Source organism: Microtus oregoni, unplaced genomic scaffold (genome assembly GCF_018167655.1).
Source record: "Microtus oregoni isolate MIOR12 unplaced genomic scaffold, Mior012 000003F_ref0000135, whole genome shotgun sequence".
Lineage (NCBI taxonomy): Eukaryota > Metazoa > Chordata > Mammalia > Rodentia > Cricetidae > Microtus > Microtus oregoni.
In genome coordinates this window covers 20664330-20685944 of record NW_024543062.1, presented here as the reverse complement: position 1 = coordinate 20685944, position 21615 = coordinate 20664330, and the positions used below count along the sequence as shown (strand labels likewise).

At 49.7% G+C, this 21615-nt stretch overlaps 1 protein-coding gene across 1 annotated transcript in view; it reads left to right on the top strand.

Moving 5' to 3' along the window:
- Positions 1-5520: 5520 nt before the first annotated feature.
- Positions 5521-21615, top strand: part of Bcl7a (BAF chromatin remodeling complex subunit BCL7A) — a 34401-nt gene continuing 18306 nt past the window's right edge. The window contains exons 1-4 of the mRNA XM_041648942.1: positions 5521-5557; positions 5675-5770; positions 12249-12330; positions 16275-16371. Of these exons, the coding sequence (XP_041504876.1) occupies positions 5679-5770; positions 12249-12330; positions 16275-16371 (271 nt within the window). The 5' untranslated portion in view covers positions 5521-5557; positions 5675-5678. The remainder of the gene's footprint in view (positions 5558-5674; positions 5771-12248; positions 12331-16274; positions 16372-21615) is intronic.

The following is a 21615-nucleotide window of genomic DNA, read 5'->3' as shown; positions in this document are numbered from 1 at the left end:
CTTTCTGGTACACACAAGCACATAAACCAAACAAAACTGTTTCATCCTCATAAGAACCCCGTGAGGTGAGAAGTGTTACTTTATCTTCATTTTAGAGACAAGGCACAGAGTTGGGAAGATATTTGACACTAGTGGTGACAAACTTCCATTATCCTGAGATCATCTTGTAGTCTTAACTTGTGTGGGAGGCAATCGGGCAGTGGTGGCGCAGGCCTTTAATCCCAGCACTCGGGAGGCAGAGGCAGGAGGATCTCTGTGAGTTCGAGGCCAGCCTGGTCTACAAGAGCTAGTTAGTTCCAGGACAGGAACCAAAAGCTATGGAGAAACCCTGTCTCGAAAAAAAAAAAAAAAAAAAAAAACAAAACCCGAAACCCAAAATAAACAAACAAAAAAACAAACCTGTCTGGGAGGCTGATGTTTATGGAGACCTTGACTCGTGGTTTCTAGTCTATAGTTAGCCAGACCTTCCTACTCCAAACTTCCAAAGAACCAAGAAGAGGACCCGGAAAAGGTGGCACTTGTCATCCCAATACTCTGCAGACTAAGACAGGAAGATCAAAAGTTTTGGAGCCCAACCTGAGCTCTATAGTGAGTCCCTGTTTCTAGAAATAAAAACAAAAGCTAAGCAAGTATTTAAGAGTCAGCAAGATGGCTCAGCAAGTAAAGCCACCGGTCACCTGATGACCTGAGTTTGATTCTCAGAATCCATGTAGCAGGAGAGAACCAACATGGTATGTGTATATATATATATATATATATATATATATTCCCTTCTTTTTTTAATATCTCTTTTTAAAAAAATTATTTATTTATTATGTATACAATATTCTGTCTGCATGTATGTCTGAAGGCCAGAAGAGGGCACCAGACCTCATTACAGATGGTTGTGAGCCACCATGTGGTTGCTGGGAATTGAACTCAGGACCTTTGGAAGAGCAGGCAATATTCTTAACCACTGAGCCATCTCTCCAGCCCCTATATATTCCCTTCTAAATAAATAAATTAGTTAGAATTTAAAAAGTATTTGGAAACATCTTAAGTGTAAGACAATGTAGCCTGAACTGAGAAGATGCCCGAAGGCACTCCAGAGGGAAGCAAACTTCCCCACCCGTTTGCTTTGGCTTGTTTCTTTTTGTTTAGAAACTATTAATTTCTGTAATCAAGTCCACGTGGATAAGACCTTACATTTGTTTGTTTGTTTGTTTTTCAAGACAGGGTTTCTCTATAGCTTTGGAGCCTGTCCTGGAACTAGCTCTGACGACCAGGCTGGTCTCAAACTCACAGAGATACACCTGTCTCTGCCTTGCGAGTGCTGGGATTAAAGGTGTGCGCCACCACCACCCCAGCTGACCTTGTATTTTTAATACCGTGTTACCTGTACAAGTGGGGAAAAATTAAGTTTAATGTTTCTACACCAATATGGCTGCTGCTCATTTCTGTAATACTAACTCAACAGGTAAATTGGGATACTTTTTTCCAAAGTTGACAGCTAAGTTTCCAAAAATTTATTATATATATATATATGTGTGTGTGTGTGTGTGTGTGTGTGTGTGTGTGTGTGTGTATAAAAAGGTTAATGATAGCAGTATGTCAGGCATCAATTAACAACAGCTTTTCTGGCTCTCTGCAGTCACATGAACAAACTGTAGAAACACCCAGCCCACTCCATTAAAAAAAGCAAAAACCAGATTCCCAGGAAACAGCACAGTCCTGTCACTGCTGTGGCAACTTTGGCACATTTGAACTTGATTGTGAATGATTTTGTGGGGCAAGAGACCCAGAAAATTGAAAATTAAATCTAAGCCCTCCCAGGTATGGTGGCTTGTAGGGATATTTTATTTGTATTTTAATAAATAAAGCTTGCCTGAGGATCAGAGTTCAAAGCCTCTTGAGGCCAGGGAGTGGTAGCACACATCTTTAATCCCAGGACTTGGGAGACAGAGGCAGAGGGATCTCTGTGAGTTCGAGGCCAGCCTGGTCTACACAAAATCAATCCAGAAACAGATCCAGGTGGTGGCGGCTCATGCCTTTAATCCCAGTGTTTGGGAGGCACACCTTTAATCCCAGCACTAGGGAGGTGGAGACAGGGTTGATGTGACTGGGCAGAGAGAGAAATATAAAGAGGAAGAGACAGGAACTCACTGGAGTGTGGAGACTGAGGTTTGGTGGAGACACAGAGCAGTCTGGGCAGACTGAGGATCGCCCCTTCCGTATGAGCATTAGTAGAGGCAAAATGTCTCTCTAGTGGCTTCCTGCTCTGTTTCTCTGACCTTCAGTTTTGTTTTTTTCTGTTTTTCGAGACAGGGTTTCTTTGTGGTTTTGGAGCCTGTCCTGGAACTAGCTCTTGTAGACCAGGCTGGTCTCAAACTCACAGAGATCTGCCTGCCTCTGCCTCCCGAGAGCTGGGATTAAAGGCATGCGCCACCATCGCCCGGCCTGACCTTCAGTTTTAACCCCTATATCTGTCTCTGGGTTTTTATTAATCATGCAACAGTGGCTCATGCTTGCAATTCCAGTAAGCAGGAGAAAGCACAAAGGTCAGGAGTTCAAGGCCATTCTCAGTTACTTAGTGAATTCAAGGCTAGCTTGGGCTATAGGAGACCCTGCAGGGAGAAAGAGGAGGAAAAAGAGGACTAATAGGAGAGCAAAGAAGGAAGGAAAAGAAATAAAAATACTGTCTGACCCAGGCAAAGAGAGCTAGGCATCTAACAAGGAAATGTAACACCATGAGCAAGACCTAGCAGAAACATTAGTGTTGTCAGACACATTCTATAAAACAACTGAGTTTTGTTGAAAGAAAGAAATATCTTCAGGGACAGGCAACTATTAAAAAATGACATACTAGATTGAAAAAGAACATTTGTAGAAAGCTTTATGGTTTAATCAGGGATTAAAACCACAAATACCTTCAGGGGCTAGACAGCAAACAGAATGGCTGGGTGAGCAGTCGGGAGGACAAGGGCTGCTTAGCGCTAGCGGCTGCTGTGTGGACTGGGGGCCCAGTTTGTAGAACTTTGGCTAGGTCTAATAAATTTGGATTTCTTTTTATAATAGTCAAATTCATATAGCATCACACTGACTATTATAGCCATTTTTCTCCTTTTTCCATTTTCATGAGTGTGTGCTGTGTATTGCATTTTTACATGCATGGTACGGGGGCAGATGCACAGCCTTGGGTGAGCATGCACGTGGAGACCAGAAGCTGAAGTTGGAAATCATCTTAGCTACTTTTTTTTTTTTTATTTTAAAGTGAAGCAGGCTCTCTCAATCAAACCCAGAGCTCGCCAGTAGCTTTCTCTGGGGCTCTCCTGTTTCTGCCTTTCAAGGCTGGAATGACAGGCCAGTTGCCATGCCTAGTAGCACGAGTTGAGTTCTGGGGATCTGAATTCTAGTATTTGTGCTTCCGTAGCAAGCACTTAACCACTGAGCCGTCCGCCCAGCTCGCCGTAACCGTTTTTAAAGAACCATTCAGTGGCATGGGACAGTCACCTCTACATAGTTCTAGGAATCTTTCACTTTTACAAATGAAAACCCACACCCATTAGCCCTCACCCCGCCTCCCCTCAACCCCTGGCCTAATCATGTAAGTGGGGTCATACAGTCTTCTTCCTTGTACACCTGCATCTTTCCACTTAACAAACTTTCAAGCATGTTTGGCGGTGTGGGTATTCCTTTTATTATTTGTGGATAAATAATCCCATTGTGTGTAAAGACATCCATTCATCAACTGGTATTTGGATTTAAAATTTTCTTACAGTTCAGTGTGTGTGTCTCTGTGTGTGTATTTGTATATGTGTGTGTGTGTGCTTATATGTAAACATGTGGCAATCAGAACAACTTGGAGGAATCAGGTCTGTCTTTCCCACAACACGGGTTCTGGCAATTGAACTCCTGTCTTCAGGCTTGGCTGCATTTCCTAAGCCATCTTGCTGACCTGATATGTGGATTTTTAAAGTATATACATATATGTACACACACACATACTCTGTGTGGGAACTGTGGTATAGAATTTATCTAGCACAATGCCTAGCACTAAACAAAAGTTAATTCCTTGGGGCCCAAGCACATATCTGATGGTCAGGCACAGAGGGGCAAAAAGACTTCTGATTTACGGCATATTTTCCCAATCCAGCACTCAGAACAGTGCTGACATAATTGTCCTAATCTTTTGTTTGTTTTGTTTTGGGGACAGATTTCTCTGTTCTGGAACTCACTCTGTGTAGACCAGACTGGTCTTGAACTCACAGAGATCCGCCTGCCTCTAACTTGAGTGCTGAGATTAAAGGGGTGTGCCACCACAACCTGGGTGTTTGATTTTTGTTTTTGAGACAGGGTCTCACTACATAGTCCTGGCTGGACTCAAACTTCTTAAGTAAATCAACCTGGCTTTGAACTCTGAGATCTGCCTGCTTCTGCCTCCAAGTGCCACCACGCCCGACTATTGTTCTTATTTTTATTTTTCACATTAGGACCGTGTGTGAAATGGTAAAGATGATATGCCTGGGGGAAAGCCCACAGTTTTTTCACTCTCATTTCCCCACTACCTCTCTCTACCACCCCCCACCTCGCAACACCCCCAAACTTTAGGTGAGGTGCTTGTAGTCACAGATGAAGTTTATGGCTTCAACCTGGAATTACTCCTTGCCTCAGTTTCCCCATCTGTGAAATGAATGGTGATTAGCTAGTTCCTCTCCAGGCACTGGCTTGCCCACATTAGGTCATCTCTTTTCCCAGCATCCATCTGGGCAAGCATTCGCTCAGTCCAGTCGGTTTAGCCGCAACTGCACACCCACCTGTCCCTATCCTGATTGACCGCGGTAGATACTGCCACCCAGCTCTGTCCTGGGATGGGGGACAGCTTCTCAAGTCTTTCTGGGTTGGACCAGTCCAGTTTACCTGCTGCTCCCGGTCAGTACACTGTGCTTCCACCAGGAGCCGTTTAAGATTAATTTGTGGTCCTCTAACATAACCCAGGGAGGTTTATCCGTGACTGGGGCAACTTATCTGCAAAGGAAAGAGAGTCTTGCGACAATGCCAATTGCCACCAGGCTCGGGAACGTTAAACTACGACCCTAGTTTAAGCATAGTGAGGCAGACGTCCTAGCTCGCACATTTCAACAAGGCAGCTAACTGGCCAGAGACCGGCGTCTCCACTCTTCCCAAGATCACGAGTCCGGAACCGCCGCCTCTAACTCTTAGAAGTCAAGCGCCGACAAGAAACTTGCACGATCGCGCCCGCGGCCACCAACCCAAGACCAGGGCACCCACGGCCTCCAGTCTGCCACCCCCAGGGTGTGTGTCTTGGGGGGAGGGGTTCCCGCCGCAACTGCGGCCTCCGAGGGAGTCCGCGCGCGGGCCAGTCCCGCGTGCCGGGAGATCGGGGTCACCCCTGATCGTTTCCCGGGGCGAGGTCCCCGCGGTTCCCTGGGGAGGGCGGCGGCACCCGGAGGCCGCACTACTGGCGGCCGCGCCGCTCCCCCTCGCTCTGTGCAGCTGCCGCCCGGCGCTTGCGCACTGGGCCCCGGGCGCGCGGCGGCACCAGGCTTTGTGTGTGCGCGTAAGTGTGTGAGTGTGTGTCTGTGCGCGAGTGAGAGAGCGGGCGAGTGTCGCGAGCAGGACCCGGCGGGCGCGCTCCCCAGCCTCTCTCTCTCTCCTCTCTCTCCCTCCCCGCCAGAACCATGTCGGGCAGGTCGGTTCGAGCCGAGACCAGGAGCCGGGCCAAAGATGATATCAAGAGGGTCATGGCGGCTATCGAGAAAGTGCGCAAATGGTAAGCCGAGGCGCCTGCTAGCTCGCTCGCTCGCCCCGGCTCGCTGCATCGCACCGCGGCCGCCAGCAAGCCCGGACCCAGCGCACAGAGCCGCGGGGCGGAGCGGCCCCCGGGCCCGGAGTTGACGAGGACGCGCGGCCCGGGTCACCTGCGCCCCGCGGGGGCTGCGTCCGCTGCCCAGGTGTGCTAGGCGCGGGTCGCCCACCTGGCGCGGTGGCGGCGACAGCCGCGGCGGCCGCGGCGGCGACTGCAGCCCGGAGCTCGGGAGAGGGGGGTTCGCAGCCGGCCCCAGAAGCCATTTCGTTTTTTTGTGCAAGTCACATGAAAGCGGCTTCCCGCGCGCCGGGGCCGTGATGCCGGCGGCGGCGGGCAGAGCGCGAGCTCCATTGTGCAGCGCGGAGCGGGCCGCCGTCTTCTCCCGGGGCGGCGCGGCGCCGGAGTCCCCCCCTCAACACGCACACACATCCACCCCACGCCCCGACCCGCCCGCAGCTCCCCGCCTCCCAGGCCTTGGCGCCCTCGAGTCTGCGGAGTTTGCAGAGCGCGAGCCGTTTAAATTTAGCGCTTTGGGCAGCCTGGAGCGAGGGCTCCGGGCGAGGAAGGAAGATGGGGGCGAGCGCTGGGAAGGCGGTGGCGCGGATGGGAGCGGGGCACCCATGGCTCCCACCCGCTCCGCGCGGTACTGGGAGCTCGGGGGACGCGATGTTTGCTGCCAGAAGCCAAGTCCTGGGCCGTGTCTGCCTTCTCCAAGCTGGAGCTGGTGTTTGTTTTGCGGAGAGAGCGAGCGATCGTTGTTTTTGTTCTCTGCTCTGGGGGAGGAGGAGGGGACCGCGAGATTCGGTGTGGGCCGTGCGTGTTTTTCAAGCTCAAATTAGATCGTGCCCGGCGTGGCCTCGTTATAATTAGTAGGATGGAACATTTTCACGGGCCTCGTCGGGATCTGACTCCGAGGCGGCCCCAGAGGCCAGGCCGGAGGCGCCAGTAGTCCACCACCAGGCTGGGTCAGACTTGTTGAAAACTCCCTGCCCCCAGATTTCAACTTTATTATGTTTTCTTTTTTTTTCCTCACGACTTCATTGGGGTCCGAGAGGAAGACGAGCCGCCGCGAGGGTGTTCCCAAGTGTCAGCGGCCGCGGGCTGGTCCTGTCCTTTATAGAAACTGGCCAGGCCCCACTGCAGGCGGTTTCTTTTGGGGGTGTCATTTCATGAGTAACGTCTCTGTTGTTGTTGTCTTTTTTTTTTAAACACTACTCGGCCTGTCTCAGGTCTGGTGGTGTCACAAGTTAGCTGTCCTTTCAGAGTGAAACCCAACAAAAAAAGGCAAGGAGAAAAATCAATAAAGTCCACGTGCTCCCGGGCCTCCTATGGAAAGGGCTGTCTGCCGATGGCCGGATGCCCGCCGTGGGCTGGGTTTGGCTCCAATGGGACAAAGAATTTTCACAACCGTGAGAAGGGGAGGCTTTCCAAAGTTGAGATCCAAGTCCTGGGTGCTGGGAGCTCCCCTGCTGAGCAAGGCTCCCAGTGCCCAACTGGAGCCATTTAAAAATGGCAGAAACAGCTGCAGGCCAAAACACGGAGGAAAACAACGCAGTGCCCCCTCTCCTGTGGGACTCTCAAGGGAGGGCTGAGGTGGCCCCCCTCCTCTGCCTCAGTCCCGGTGCAAAGAAAGAACTGATAGCTGGGCGAGTCTCTTCTGTCTGTCACCGGCCTGGAGGGTAGAAAGGGGCCCATGTAAGCTGTGACAGCTGCGGCTGGGTCTGCCAGCTGCTCCGCAGGACAGGCAGATGGAGGGATGGGGCTTTCCACCCTGCGGGCCCCAAAGCAGCAGGCCTGGAGGCTTCAGTCCTGGCCGGTTCGCTGCCTGCCAAGCCTGGGATTGGAGTGGGGGATGTGGCTGCCTTCTTCCCCATGTTTTGGGGGAATAAGAATATCGTGACCCCTAAGATCCTCAGACTTTGTGATCTCCTGGTTAAGTTTCTACTTCTCTTCCTTGGTATGACCTTGGGCAGAATATGAAACTGGCTTCTCTAACCCTGGCAACCCTGGGATTCTGTGCCCCCTCACCTTCTTGAACTGTTGGACTCACAGGCTAGTCTGTGGAGTCTCCAGGGTACACAGGAGCCCTTGTAAATGGCCTTTGTAGAAATTTTGGTTTTGTTTCCCTCCCCGTTTTAACAAAATTGGAGGGGGCTTTCTTGGGGGCAGAATCTGGTCTTTTCTGCCTGTACAACTGTCTGGTGATGAACCCTGAAGGCAATGCTGCTGTTTATTAACTGGCCACCAACCATGCATTTCACCACTGGCTGAGACATGGGGTTGCCAGAATTAGCAAATGAAAATACAGAACACCCAACTAAATTTGAATTTCAGATAAATAGCAAAATGATTGAAAAAAAAATAAACCTTTCTCCCTGGGTGGTGCATGGTTATGATCACTGCACTTTTGTAGAGGCAGGAGAACCAGGAGTTCAAGGCCAGCCTCAACTACATAGTAAGTTCAAGGCTAGCCTGGGCTACATTCAAGCTTCTCTCATCAGAAAGCAAAAATAAATGAAATTTTCTGCTGAGATTAGTGCTTTAGTGGTAGCATTTGAGCTTAATATGCACAGGGCTCTAGGTTTTGTCTACAGCCTGTACACACACACACACACACACACACACACACCACTTTGTGTAAGTATATTCCGTGAAATACACATAATAACATGTATTGAAAAGTTATTCATTTATCTGAAAAATTCAAAATCAACGAGTCATTCTGTGTTTTAACCAGAAGAGAGCTGAGGTGCCTGCCATTCTATTCAGTCCAAAAGCCTAGGGTAGTGTATCTCCTCACGCGGCCGGCCCTACCCTTCCTTTGCCCTGCAGAAGAAGCCAGTGTGAGCTATGGCCTCTGTACCCACAGTTGGCAGCTGGTTCCCTTCTCTTTTCTGTCTGGTGTCCCGGCAAAACAGGTTGGTGTGGTGTGAAATGGCCAGAATATGGCTGAGGGAGAACAAAATGGTTGACCCCTTTTGGAGAAATGGGGCCACTGGGCCAGGCTTAGGAGGCCCAGTATGAGTGGGAAAGACAGAGAGGTCAGAGCTGCATAGTGGGCATTGGTCCAGCACCTTTCAGCCTTGGCCCAAGGGGTCCTTTCACAAGTTGCCACGAAGGCAGAGTGGCCAGTTTAATGGGGGCTTCCCACCCATCCCTGAGACGGGCCTTCTGAGGGACACCCAGACCTACCTGATGAGGATGAGGACAGGTCTTCCAAGGTGACAAAGACTAGTCCCATAGTGGATGTAAAAAGGTAGATTTAGAGCTCTTTGGAGTCATTGGGGATCCCTGGGGCACACTGGGGTTTACCTTGACCTTGAGAATCTAGAGATGGATCCCTGTGATTTATGGAAGAGCCTGGGCTGGGGAAGAACTTTGGAGCTAGAGCCCCACATCTGGTGCTTCTTTGCACCCTTTTATCGCAGGAGCTCGATTCTGGTAGACGGGAGGAAAACTGGTTTTCGGGGGCCATGGACGCAGGGGGACTCCGGCTCCATGCTGAGTAGTTTTGTGGCTAAGTTGAGGTGCTGCCTGGTGGTCAGTGTGAATGTCTCCCGGATGGTGAGAGGTGGTGCTGGGAGGGAGCCAATGTGTGTCATCTGGAGCAAGCTGTGCCTTCCAGGGGCATGTGGGCCCCAGATCATGTTTCGAGAGTAGCCAAAAATCTGAATTTTTATGGCTTTCTCTTTCTTTCATTCTTTTCTGCTTTGGTAATTTAGTCAATCCCCCACCCCCCCACCCCCAGACGGGTTTCTCTGTAGCTTTGGAGCCTGTCCTGGAACTAGCTCTTGTATACCAGGTTGGTCCTGAACTTGGAGATCCGCCTACCTCTGCCTCCCAACTGCTGAGATTAAAGGCTTGTGCCACCACTGGCTTTGAGGTCAGACAAGACTTGCCTCTTGGCCAATTGCTTGCTGCCCTTGCTGTAAGGTAATGGGAATTGTCTAATCCCCCATGGGAGCAGCCAGCTGTGTGGTCCCCCAATGATGGGCTTGAGACAGTGCCTTTGTGAAGCTCTGTCTGGTTTCCTGGGAGACCAAGGGCCAAGTCCCAGGTCAGGTCAAAGGTCAATCCCAAGGTCAGATCCCCCCCCCTTTTTTTTTTGTACACAAGTTTGCTCTGTGTAGCCCTGGCTGTCCTAGAACTCTATCTGTAGACCAGACTGGCCTCAAACTCACAGAGATCTGCCTGCCTCTGCCTCCCGAGTGCTGGGGTTGTTTATTTTTTATTTTATTTATTTTGTGTCTGTGCTTGCGCACAAGAAGGGGGGGAGCACTCACATGTCCACAGTGCACTTGTGGAGGTGGAGGACAGCCTGTGGGAGTAGGAGTAGGTCCTTTCCTTCCACTAGGTCAGTTCTGAGGACCTAACTCAGGCCACCTCACCAGCCCCTATTATTATTACTCACTATGGAGCTTAGAGCCCCCTGGGACCTACTAGAGTCATCAGGCCTCAGCCTCCCAAGAGCTGGGATCTCAGGTGGCTAGAATTGTACACCATCACACCCAGCTCCCAAGGTCAAGTCTCTGATGCCTGCCTCTGTTCCAAAGCACCATCAGTGTCCTCACCTGATAGTGCTGCGGACTGTTTTCTCTCTCTGGGGTGACCAGCTTGGGAAGAAGGACCCGGTGTGCAGCCGGTGGCCTACAACATAGCCAGATAACTTCAGACATTCACCCTGGTTCCTGTCATCTTGGGAGGCTCAGAGCTCAGGCGTGTTTTTCAACCTGAAGCGTGGCTTTTGTATTATGAGTTAATTACGTAAATAAAAAAAAATTTTTTTAATATACTCCAACTTTGAATTGCTTGATTTACTAAGGCTCAGCCCAAGGAAGCTAGTCAAGGGTTTGTGAGCGCTGACTTTGGCCTTTTGATTCTAGAAGCTTCTGTCCCCAGGTGGTCTCTAGGATAGTCCAGGCAGCAGAACAGCAGAAGGTGGACTCTGCGTCACAACCTATATTCACTCTTTGTTCTCCCAGTTTTGTCTGTGTGACCTTGGCCGTGGGAAAAGTTGCTGGGCTACTTGTTTCCTCACCCACAAGACGTGTTCCTACCTTTTTGTGGTCTGAGAAAGGAGAGCGGGGAGGGGTCCCAGAGCTTGGCTTCTCTCTTGTCACCGACCTTGATCCTGGGAGCAGCCCTTTCTCTCCAGGTACCTTCTGGGCAGAGAGTGAAAGGGTGGGCCTGTGGCTTGTGCCCTCTGCCCCAGGAGGCAGGAGAGGGATGCCCAAGGAGCATGGGCAGGGCCTGACAGTGGTGCCAAGAGTTTGGATTCACCTTCTTGGTCCCACTTCCTTCATCTGTCAAGTGGGAAGGTGATTTCTGCTGCCACACATGGCCTTGTGATGTTGTGTTTAGCACATGGAAGCTACCAGAAATGGTCTCCTTTAATGATAAAGGCCAGGCCACAGCTGACGGGGACTAGGAGACCTGGGTAGGCAGAGTTTGTGGATGAAGGTGTATGGTTTGGTTAACACACATACATGTGTGTGCACACACGCATGCACACTGCTGCCTGAAGCCTCAGTGGTGACATGGCGGAGACTGTCATGTGTCACAGTAGCATACGAGGGAAGACATAGGAGAGTTTGGGTGGAGAAGCCAAAGTCCTCACACTGCCTAGGTAGCAGTGGGACTTTTGCAGCCATGCCTTTGTCTGAGCCTGATCTCTCATCTCATTGTGGGTCCCTCGGATCAGCTGGGTTCCTTTCTGAACACCATGAAACTTCAGGCTGCCTCCCTGAGATGACCAAGCGGGAGCTCAGACAGTTGGAGTTCAAACCTCACCTGTGCCTCTGGTGACTCTTCCCAAGTTGTGCCTGTCCCCGCCCAGGTACATGGCCTCTGACTATTTAGAGCAAGACATGACACTGTCTGACAGTAATAGCCCAGCAAATGGCAGTGGCTCAGAGAGGGCATAGTTGTTATCCTTGATGAAACCCGTTGCCCCCTTTCCCTTCTCACGGCCTGTAATTGTTTCCTCCCTATCTGTACACCTGTGTCTCTCTCAGCTGGGCACTTGGATCCTGTCCTGGGAAAATTTAGAACCCGGGTGACCAGGAGTCCATGGTCCATGTGGAGTCTCACCTGAAAGATAGGTGCAAGGATTTGTCCCCACAAGGCCAGGCTCGGCCTGCCTCTCAACGCCCCCTCCCCATGCTCCTAAACTGTTGTGAAGGGAAGGTGATCGGAGGGCAGGGCCATTGCTTGCTGTCTGGGTTCTGAGAGAGTAGGCAAAGAGAGGCTTGCTAAAGCCAAGGGCCCCAGCCACCAAGGGCGGAACTGGGATTCCAGCCATATCTCTGTGATCAAACCTTGTTGTCTTAGCCCCTGGGCTACACAGACAGCTCTTTGTAGCTGTGATCCTTGTCACCTTCCACCCACTAGCAGAGTCCAGTCCAAAGCCCCCTGGTTACGGGCTCTTCCTCATTCCCTGCAGGGAGAAGAAATGGGTGACTGTTGGCGACACGTCCCTACGAATCTACAAGTGGGTTCCTGTGACGGAGCCAAAAGTTGATGACGTGAGTACATAAGGCTGTGGTGTCTTCCTTCCCTACCCAGGGTGGCCTCCATGCTGCAGGGAGAAGAGACTGTCTGTCTCTCTCCACTGGCCTGGGGACCCAAAGCCGAACTGCTTGGAAGGGACAGAGCCCAGCCTAGGCCTAGAGAGCCCCCTGGACCTGTGTCATTAGCCCCTACAGTCGTACCCCAGATTAGAATAGGGTAGGGCCCAGGGATTGTCCCCTGAAGGTTGTCCTCTGTGTTAAGAGTGTAGGTGAAGCCACACTTTTATTTTGGGTATGCTCCCCCTAGGACCCTGTGCACTATGGATAGTAGGAGCAGGCAGTGTGGTACCCAGCTATATCAAGCCTCTGCCTTCACTGTGACCCCATCCTGAACACCCATCCATCTGCCAGGCCCCATGCTCATGCTTCATACCATCGTCTTTCACTTGCTATCTTTTCAAATCTCTTTACATGATCTCTAAGAGGCACAGCCACTTCCCCAAAGTTACACAGTTATGTCAAAACGGAGACTCAAACTCAAGTCTCTCAGATTTTGACATGTGTGTGTTCGCTGTTCCTCAAGCGCCTTCTGATGGTTGGGGCTGTTGGTGGACCAGGAGTGAGAGAGCCTGGTATAGGGATGCCTGCCTGCACCACCCCCTAGAAGGGCTACAGGCAGGTTAAGTGAGGCAGGTGGGATGGAGCTGACCGTGGTGACCATGCTGGGCCCTGGAGAAGGATACTTGCAGGCAGCCAACCCACTTCCCACCCCAAAAGGCCTTTGTCCTACCGGCCCTCTCCATGCCCACTCCTGCCCAGGATACCCACACTTAATGCCCTCCTCTGAGAAGATGAGAGCTTGGCCCCAGCTGCTTCTGGGAGCAACATGGCCATGGTTGATAAGTTTTGTTATGGGTCAGCAGCTACCTCAGTAAAGATAGAGGCTAAGCTTCCCTCACAAGGAGCTTGCCCCTATGACCCATCTTCAGTAACCGCTGAGATCACATGCTCACGGGGAGTCAGAGACTGATACTGGCCTGGGACTTAGGTGATTGGCAACCCTTCTCATTTTGACCTGGGTTTCTGAAGCCACCAAGGTCCCTCTTATCATAAAGAGACCAAGGCTTGGCCCATCCTCACGTAACTGGACAAAAGGCAGGTTGGTCCTAGTCCTCGCAGGCAGCTCCTGCCTCCAGCGCATCATTAGGTGGTGTAGAAATGATGGCTGTTATCTGAGGAGATGTGGTCCCTGCTCTCAAGGAATTTCTAATCTCGCTGAGGGCAGATAATTATAGAATAGCATGAAACAGTCATCAGGGAAGTGCCAAGTGGAATATGATCAAGGGGGCCGTGGGGAGGATGGGACAGCTCCCACCTGGGCAAAGAACCCTGGCTGACCTGTGAGGCTGGGTGCCTCACCTCACCGGGGCCCTCCGCCCTCTTCCTTGTGTAGTAGAGGAGCCATGCCAAGCTTGTGGTTTCTGTACCCACTGTGTCGCCTGGAGAATACTTAGCATAGTTTTCCTGAAATGCTGAGGCCCTTTCACCTCTGAGCCATTCAGGAGTGTGCTGCCTAACCCTCTTCTAGGGCTGAGCAATTGGGTGAGATGCAGATTCCTGGGCCCAACCTCAGACAGCTCTCTGAAAGTTAAACCAGGAATCTGCGTGGTGGTGGGGGAAGGGTCAACTTTAAGGTTTTAGAATACTCAGGAGCTGGGCAGTGGTGGCCCTCGTCTTTAATCCTAGCACTTGGGAGGCAGAGGCAGGCAGATCTCTGAGTTCAAAGCCAGCCTGGTCTACATAGCAAGTTTCTAGACAGCCAGACTGGACAGTCAATCTCAAAAAACCAAAATTGAAAAGAAAAATAAATAGATAAAAATAATCAATTAGGACTTGGTTATACCATCTTTCTCAAAACAGCGTTTTTGAAGTTTTTATTTTCTAATAAGAAAAACAGGTGTCAAAATTCAAATGTTATTTTCTTTTTATTTGTTTTATATGTGTGTGTGTGTGTGTGTGTGTGTGTGTGTGTGTGCATTGTACCATGGCACATGAGTGAAAGTTAGGACAACTTGAGGGGATCAGTTCTCTCTACCATGTCCTAGGGATGCAGCTTAGGTCCTGGGGCTTGGCAGTAAGTGCCCATACTGCTGAGCCATCTCTCCAGCTCCTGTTATAAATTCTAGCCGAGGAATTTGAATGACTATGGCCCTGCTAACTCTGAATCTGAAGTGTACATTTTGGCTTTCATTGTTTCATCATATATTTATATATATGTATATGTATATATACACATATGTATGTATATATATTGAGACAAGGTCTTGCTCTGCAGCCCACGCTGGTCTTGAATTCTTTCTCTCTCCTCCTGCCTCTGTCATGCAAGGATTACAGGCTGAAGTGCATTCTTTGGAAGAGTGAATTTTTGCTTTGAGGGTATAGCTCCATGGTAGAATATTTGCCTAACATGCATGAGGCTCTGTGTCTCTTCATACCACAGGATGCTGGGATCAGAAGTGTCTACAATGGCTCAGTAGTAAAGACACTTGCCACCATGCCTGACAACCTGAGTTTGATCCCTGAAACTCACATAGTAGAATGAGAGATCCAATTCCTGAAAGTTTCCTCTGATCTTCACATATGCACTCTGCAACGCCCCCCCCACATACACACTTCACACATGCATTCATGTTAAATAAATATAATGTAAAAGTTAGTAATTCTATAACATTTTCATCAGTACCTGTTAGCAGTCACTCCCCATGCCACCAGGAATCATATATATGTTCTGCCTCTGTTCATTTGTACTTTAAGTGTTACTTTAAAAGAAAGTTACTTATTTCTTATGTGCATGAATATTTTGTCTGCATGTGTGTATGTGCACCCCATACATGCAGTTCCCGCAGAGACCAGAAGAGGGCATTGGATCTCCTAGAACTAGAGTTACAGATGGTTGTGAGACACTATATGGGTGCTGGGAACTAAACCTGGGTCCTCTGCAGAAGCAGCCAGATCCTTAACAGCTGGGTCATCTCTTCAGCCCTATTTAAATATTAATTTTGCAGCATATCTCTTCCTGAGTCTGCCTTTTGCCCTGCCTGCACACACCCTCTCTTGAGTTTACATCCCTGTTGGCACCCGTGTAACCACTTTGTGTTTATCCTTCCAGAAGCACACGTAGATAGAGTTCCCTCAGCACACCCCAACAGTGCTGGCAGCTGCATACATAGATACAGCCCCTCAGCACACCCCAACAGTGCTGGCAGCTGCTTGCTCTGCTCCTTTTTGCCTAGGGGATATTGAGGTATCTTAACATGTTTGTGCCTCATGGATCTTTCTGATTAAAATCCAAAGAGAGCTGCCTTTGTCTCTGTATTGTTACATTGATTGATCAGAATGTCCATGATTTATTTTAGGAGTGTTTTACCATCACTCATAGAAACCTAAATGATTCTGTTCCCTTGAGCCGTAGGTGTGGCTCACCTTCTGAGTACTTATCTAGTACATGTGAGGACCAGGTTTAATCCCCAGCACCCCTAAAGCATCCCTCTCCATCTCCCACTGCCTCTTTGAGTTCTCCATCCTTCCCAACACTTTGAGAATGGCTGCCCTGGGACTCAAGACCATCCATGGCCGTACCTGCTCCAGCCAACATGAGGGTGACCATGACCATTCCCGTAGTTTCTCCCTCTAGATGAAGTTTCCTCTAGGCAGAGTGTTTGCCTGGCAGAAGGTGACAGCCCTGCAGACAGGTGAGATTATCTTTCGGAATCCCCTCAAGGTGGGCACAGAACACCTTGTGGGCCACATTCAAATGCGGGCAAAGACAACCTGCCAAGGCTTGGGGGCTCTGACTGCTTGATGCAATTAAATATTCATGCCACTCCCTGGGGCCGCTTGCGTGCACACACACGAACATGATTGACTGACTGGGTCTCTGCTCCATTTTTCTCCTCTAGAAAAACAAGAATAAAAAGAAAGGCAAGGATGAGAAGTGTGGCTCGGAGGTGACCACTCCAGAGAACAGCTCGTCACCAGGGATGATGGACATGCACGGTGAGTCTTGCCACAGCTGGTCTCCCTGCCCGGGCCTCACGAAGCCCATACTTGTGTTTTTGTTTCTCTAGCAGGTTTGTTCACATTCCAGGCAAAGGGTAGGAGGGCTGAGCAAGACTGCCAGGCCCCTGTGCCAAGGAGGAGCCATTTCTTTCCCTGGCATACCTAGCCAAGAAAGAAAACAGAAGCATAGAAATCACACCCTCTCCTCACCCAAGGGCACAGTCTCACAGATATCCCAGCAGCCCTGCCCACCCAGGAAGACTTGGGGGTGTGGCATGCCAGACCCACAACTGTATTTCCCATTCTCCATTTTGCTTTGCTCTTAGGACACTCCAGGATGGGTTTTTGAGTAGTCCATGGTCACCAGGAACCTGGGCACTGCCCTCTCTTAACAGCCTAACTTCCTTGGCTGTCTGATTTTAGAAGTTATAATGTGTGTCTGTTCCCTCTCTCATGGTGAGGCTGAGTCCGTGATGTAGCCAGTCTCCTGTTTTCACCCTGTCTGTCTGTCTGGCTCTCTCACCGTATTGAGAGGAAAGGCTCAAATTACAGTCCTATGGCTCCATGAAGTGTCCATAAAATGCACACACCTTACAGCCAAGCCAAAGCACAGGATGTGTACAGCCTGACCTGAAAGGCTCTCTCCCCTCTTGGCTGCCCATCCGTACAAAGAGAGCCACCATAGACATTCAAACCTGAGTTTTCCATTGTTGTGACAAAATGCTTGAGATGACGCAGTTTGGAAGGTGAAGGGTTTATCTGGGCCTGTGGCATCAGAGGGCTCAGTCCATACAGTTTATGCCATTGTCCGGGGGTAGCTGGTGGGCTAGCACATCGTGATGGAAGCAGCGAGATAGAGAAAGCTGCTGGCCCAAGAGGAAGAGGAGCAGGCATCCTTGGAGATGCATGCCTATAACCAGTACTCAGGAGGTAGAGATGGGAAGACCACTACAAGTCTGGGACAATCTGAGCTACCTAGTGAATTCTAGGCTAGCTTGGACTATGGCGTGAAACGGTATCTCAAAACTAAGGGGGCCAAGGGGACCCCTTCAGTGGCCAAAAGATCTCCCCCAGATTCCACCTCCCAGCTGCGCCAAGCTGAGGATTTAGCCTTTAACACATGGGCCTTTGGGGACATTTAAGATTCAAACTATAGCAGCTTTTGATATTTATAAATCAGAAAGCCTGCTTTGCTGTTGTTTGAGAAGTCAGGTGTTATTGTGTTAAAAGCAGCTGGCTATGGCAGAAACAGCTGTCATCCCTTAAGGGACGCGGATGCTCTAGCCTGCCTGGACAGCCCCAGGCTGGCCCCATCCTACCAGAGTTTACAGTGCTTATCACCCTCCCCTCCTTTCTTCTCGCCTCCCCTCCCTCCTCTTTCTGGTGTCCTTAGTTTGTTTACTTGTTTTGTTTTGTCTTGTTTTTTTAAAGAATGGTGTCTCACTGTTTTAGCCCAGGCTGGCCCAGAACTCACTGTGTAGAGTAGGCTTACTTACATCTTACCACCTCTGCCTTCCAACTATTGGGATTTAAACCGTATGCCACCACACCCGGGTACATTTATTTATTTATATGTGCGCATGCCATAGCACACATGTGGAAATCAGAGGATAACCTGTGGGAGTCATATCTCTCCCTCCACCATATGGGTCCCAAGGACTAATGGTGGCAAGCGCTTTTATCTACTGAGCCATTTCGCCAACCCTGTATTGTGAGTTGTTTTGTTATTTGTTTTGGAGACAGTGTCTCACTGTATATAGCTGGTCTAAAATTTATTATGTAGCCCAGGCTGTCCTCGGACTTGTGGTAATCTTCTTGTCTCTGCCTCCCAGGTGCTGGATATGCATCCAGCTTTTGATCTTAATTTTTTTTTTTGGGGAGGGGGGTTTCGAGACGGTTTCTCTGTGGTTTTGGAGCCTGTCCTGGAACTAGCTCTTGTAGACCAGGCTGGTCTCGAACTCACAGAGATCCGCCTACCTCTGCCTCCCAAGTGCTGGGATTAAAGGCGTGCGCCACCACCGCCCGGCTTTGGATCTTAATTTTAATGTTTTTACTTTTGAAGTTTTTTATTGCATTTATTTATTCTGTGTGTGAGTCGGGGAGACATGTAAACTGTCATGTTAGAGGACCGTTCTCTCCTTCCACCAAGTAGGTTCCAGGACTCAAACTCAAGTTATCAAGCCTGGTTTACCCACTTAACACCTTTACCCACTGAGCCATCTCAACGGCCCCTGCATGTGTGTATACTGTTGGCCACTCTAAACCTTTTGTACAACAAGCTGGCATCCAGTAGATCAGTTGAAGTCAAAAGGGAGTGGTGGCGCAATTAAGTCTGGTACACTTGTGTCTTAGCCAGGGTTACTATTGCTATGGTAAACACATGACAGAAGCAAGCTGGGGAGGAAAGGGTTTATTCAGCTTCCATTTCCATATTGCTGTTTATCGTTGAAGGAAATCAGGACAGGAACTTAAACAGAGCAGGAACCTGGAGGCAGGAGCTGATGCAGTGGCCATGGAAGGGTGCTGCTTACTGGCTTGCTCCTCCTAGCTTGCTTAGCCTGCTTATAGAACCCAGAACCACCAGCTCAGAGGTGGCGCCACCCACAGTGGGCTGGGTCCTCCCACATCAGTCACGAATTAAGAAGATGCTTCACAGGCTTCCAGACTCATGGGGACACTTTCTCAATTGGGGTTCCCTTCCCACAAAAGACTCTAACCTGTGTCAAGTTGGCATAAAATTACCCAGCACGCCTCATTGACCCAAACTAATCATCCTGGATTCCCAGTCCCTGGCACCTAATCGAGGAGACTTGTGTCTTAATGGCTTGGTTTCGTAAAAACACAAGAGTTTTGCTGCCGGTCAATGGCGCAGGTCTGTAATTCTAGCTCTCCAGAGATGGAGCCGGAGGGATCAGGAGTTCGAGGACAACCTGAGCTACGTGAAACTCCGTTTCAAAGACAAAACAAAGCAAAAAATGCTCACCTGATATGCACAAAGCTCTGGGTCCTGTCCCTAGCTCTTTGTAAGCTGGGTTTGGGGGTACAGATCTGTAATCCCAGAAGTTCAAGGTCACCATCTGATCAGTACCAAGCTCAAGGCTAGAATTCATCTTCTCAGGGTGAGATGTGGACTATGGCCCAGTTCCCTGGCAGCCCTTCTCTGACTTTCCCGCCTCCCCTAACTGTGTCACCTTGAGTTAGTGATGTAACCCCTAGCCTTCTGATTGATGTTAACGTGTAGAATGTAATGGCAATGGCTGCTTCATGAAGTCTTCGTGGGGATTAGATGAGACAATCTCTGAAGAGCCTTGGCATGTTAACAGCTACCATGTATGAAGCCATCACAATGTGCCAAGCGTCTGGTAACAAGACACATCTCATAGATGAAGAGCTAAGGCTCAGAGAAGGGATGTCACCTTGCCCCATTAGCAAGCTGATAACTTCCAGTGCTAAAGTTGACTTAGGAGAGCCTTTGTGGGCAGAATCTAGACTTGCTGCTTGGACTGATGCAGAAAGAACTGGCTCCTGGACATAAGCAACATATCCACCTTCTCCCATCATTTCCATTGTAGCTCAGAGCAGCCAAGGCCAAGGCAGGGGTGAGCAAGCATGAAAGCCTGGGGACAGATGCAGGCCTGGCAAGAGTGTTCCAGGAGACTGGGGAAGGGGCCCAGCAGGAGCTGTGGCGGTCACCTCACTGCTGTCTGTTGTCTAGAGTTAGCCATGTCAGCTGTGGATCCGGTTCCCAGGCCAGGCTCCAGCACCTGACTGGTTAGACATTAATGCTTACTATCATTTATTAACAGACTTTTCATCACACATGCATTTGGGCCTTGACCTAGGAAAATTTAGACTTTCTTAAAGGTAAATGAGGAGAGCACATATTTTTCAAGTCAAGAATTCACAAGAGAGTGCTTTTATGTAACCAGCATTCCAGAGTATAGTTAAATGAGACCAGCTGGGCTGTGTCAGAGCCTGGTGCTCCCTCCAGGTGGAGGTAAAAGAGAGTGGGGTTGAGCCTTGATCCACATCAGGTGAGAGGCCAGGCGGTGGTGGCGCACGTCTTTAATCCCAGCACTTGGGGGGCAGAGGCAGGTGGATCTCTGTGAGTTCGAGGCTAGCCTGGTCTACAAGAGCTAGTTCCAGGACAGGAACCAAAAAGCTACAGAGAAACCCTGTCTCGAAAATCCAAAAAAAAAAAAAGAAAGAAAGAAAGAAAGAAATACCACATCAGGTGGGAGGCACACACCTGTAATCCCAGCACTGGAGAGATAGAAAGAGGATAATCAGGAGTTCAAGGTCATTCTAGGTGTAAGGGCAAGTTTGAGGCCAGCCTGAGTTACAGGAGGCTCTGTCTTAAAAAACAAACAAACAAACAAAAAACAAAAACCCAGATAGATCTGAGGGATCACTTCTCCCATCTGTAAAAATTTTGGTAGCAATACCAGGTAGGTAGGTGCCCATCAGTATGTTGATTAAATGTGGTGCCTGGGCATCACACTGCACCTGTAGCCCCCTGGGCATCACACTGCATCTGTAGCCCCCTGGGCATCACACTGCACCTGTAGCCCCCTGGGCATCACACTGCATCTGTAGTCCCCCAGCTACTTATAAGCTGAAGCTAGAGGATTGCTCAAGTCTGAGTTTGGGGCTAGCCTGGACCGCATGACAAGACCTTGATTTCAGAACATAGTGGGTAATTACAAATGTTCTTTCTTAGTGCATGACACATAATAGGTGCCTAGAGCTCTTGGAGTGCCTCTGCCCGTCTCCCTTTACACACACGGCATCGCTTACAAAGACAGCCTCATTTTATAGTGTTATGTGTTTCGTTGCAGACAGAGTCTCAATTCTAAGTGCTGGCTGGCCTGAACTCACTGTGTAGAGCAAGATGATCCCAAATTTTTGGTAATCCTCCTGGCTCTTCCTGAGTGCTAGGATTAGAAGCATGAGCTGCCATGAGTGCTTCTGTGAGATCGCCACTTGGGTACCTTTGATCTGAAAGGACTGCGTCATACATAGCTGGCAGCGCGGAGACCGTGGTCCAGAAGGTGGTTTCCAAGGGCTGGAGAGATGGCTCAGTGGTTAAGAGCATTGCCTCGTCTTCCAAAGGTCCTGAGTTCAATTCCCAGCAACCACATGGTTGCTCACAACCATCTGTAATGAGATCTGCTGCCCTCTTCTGGCCTGCAGGCATACACACAGACAGAATATTGTATACATAATAAATAAATATAAAAA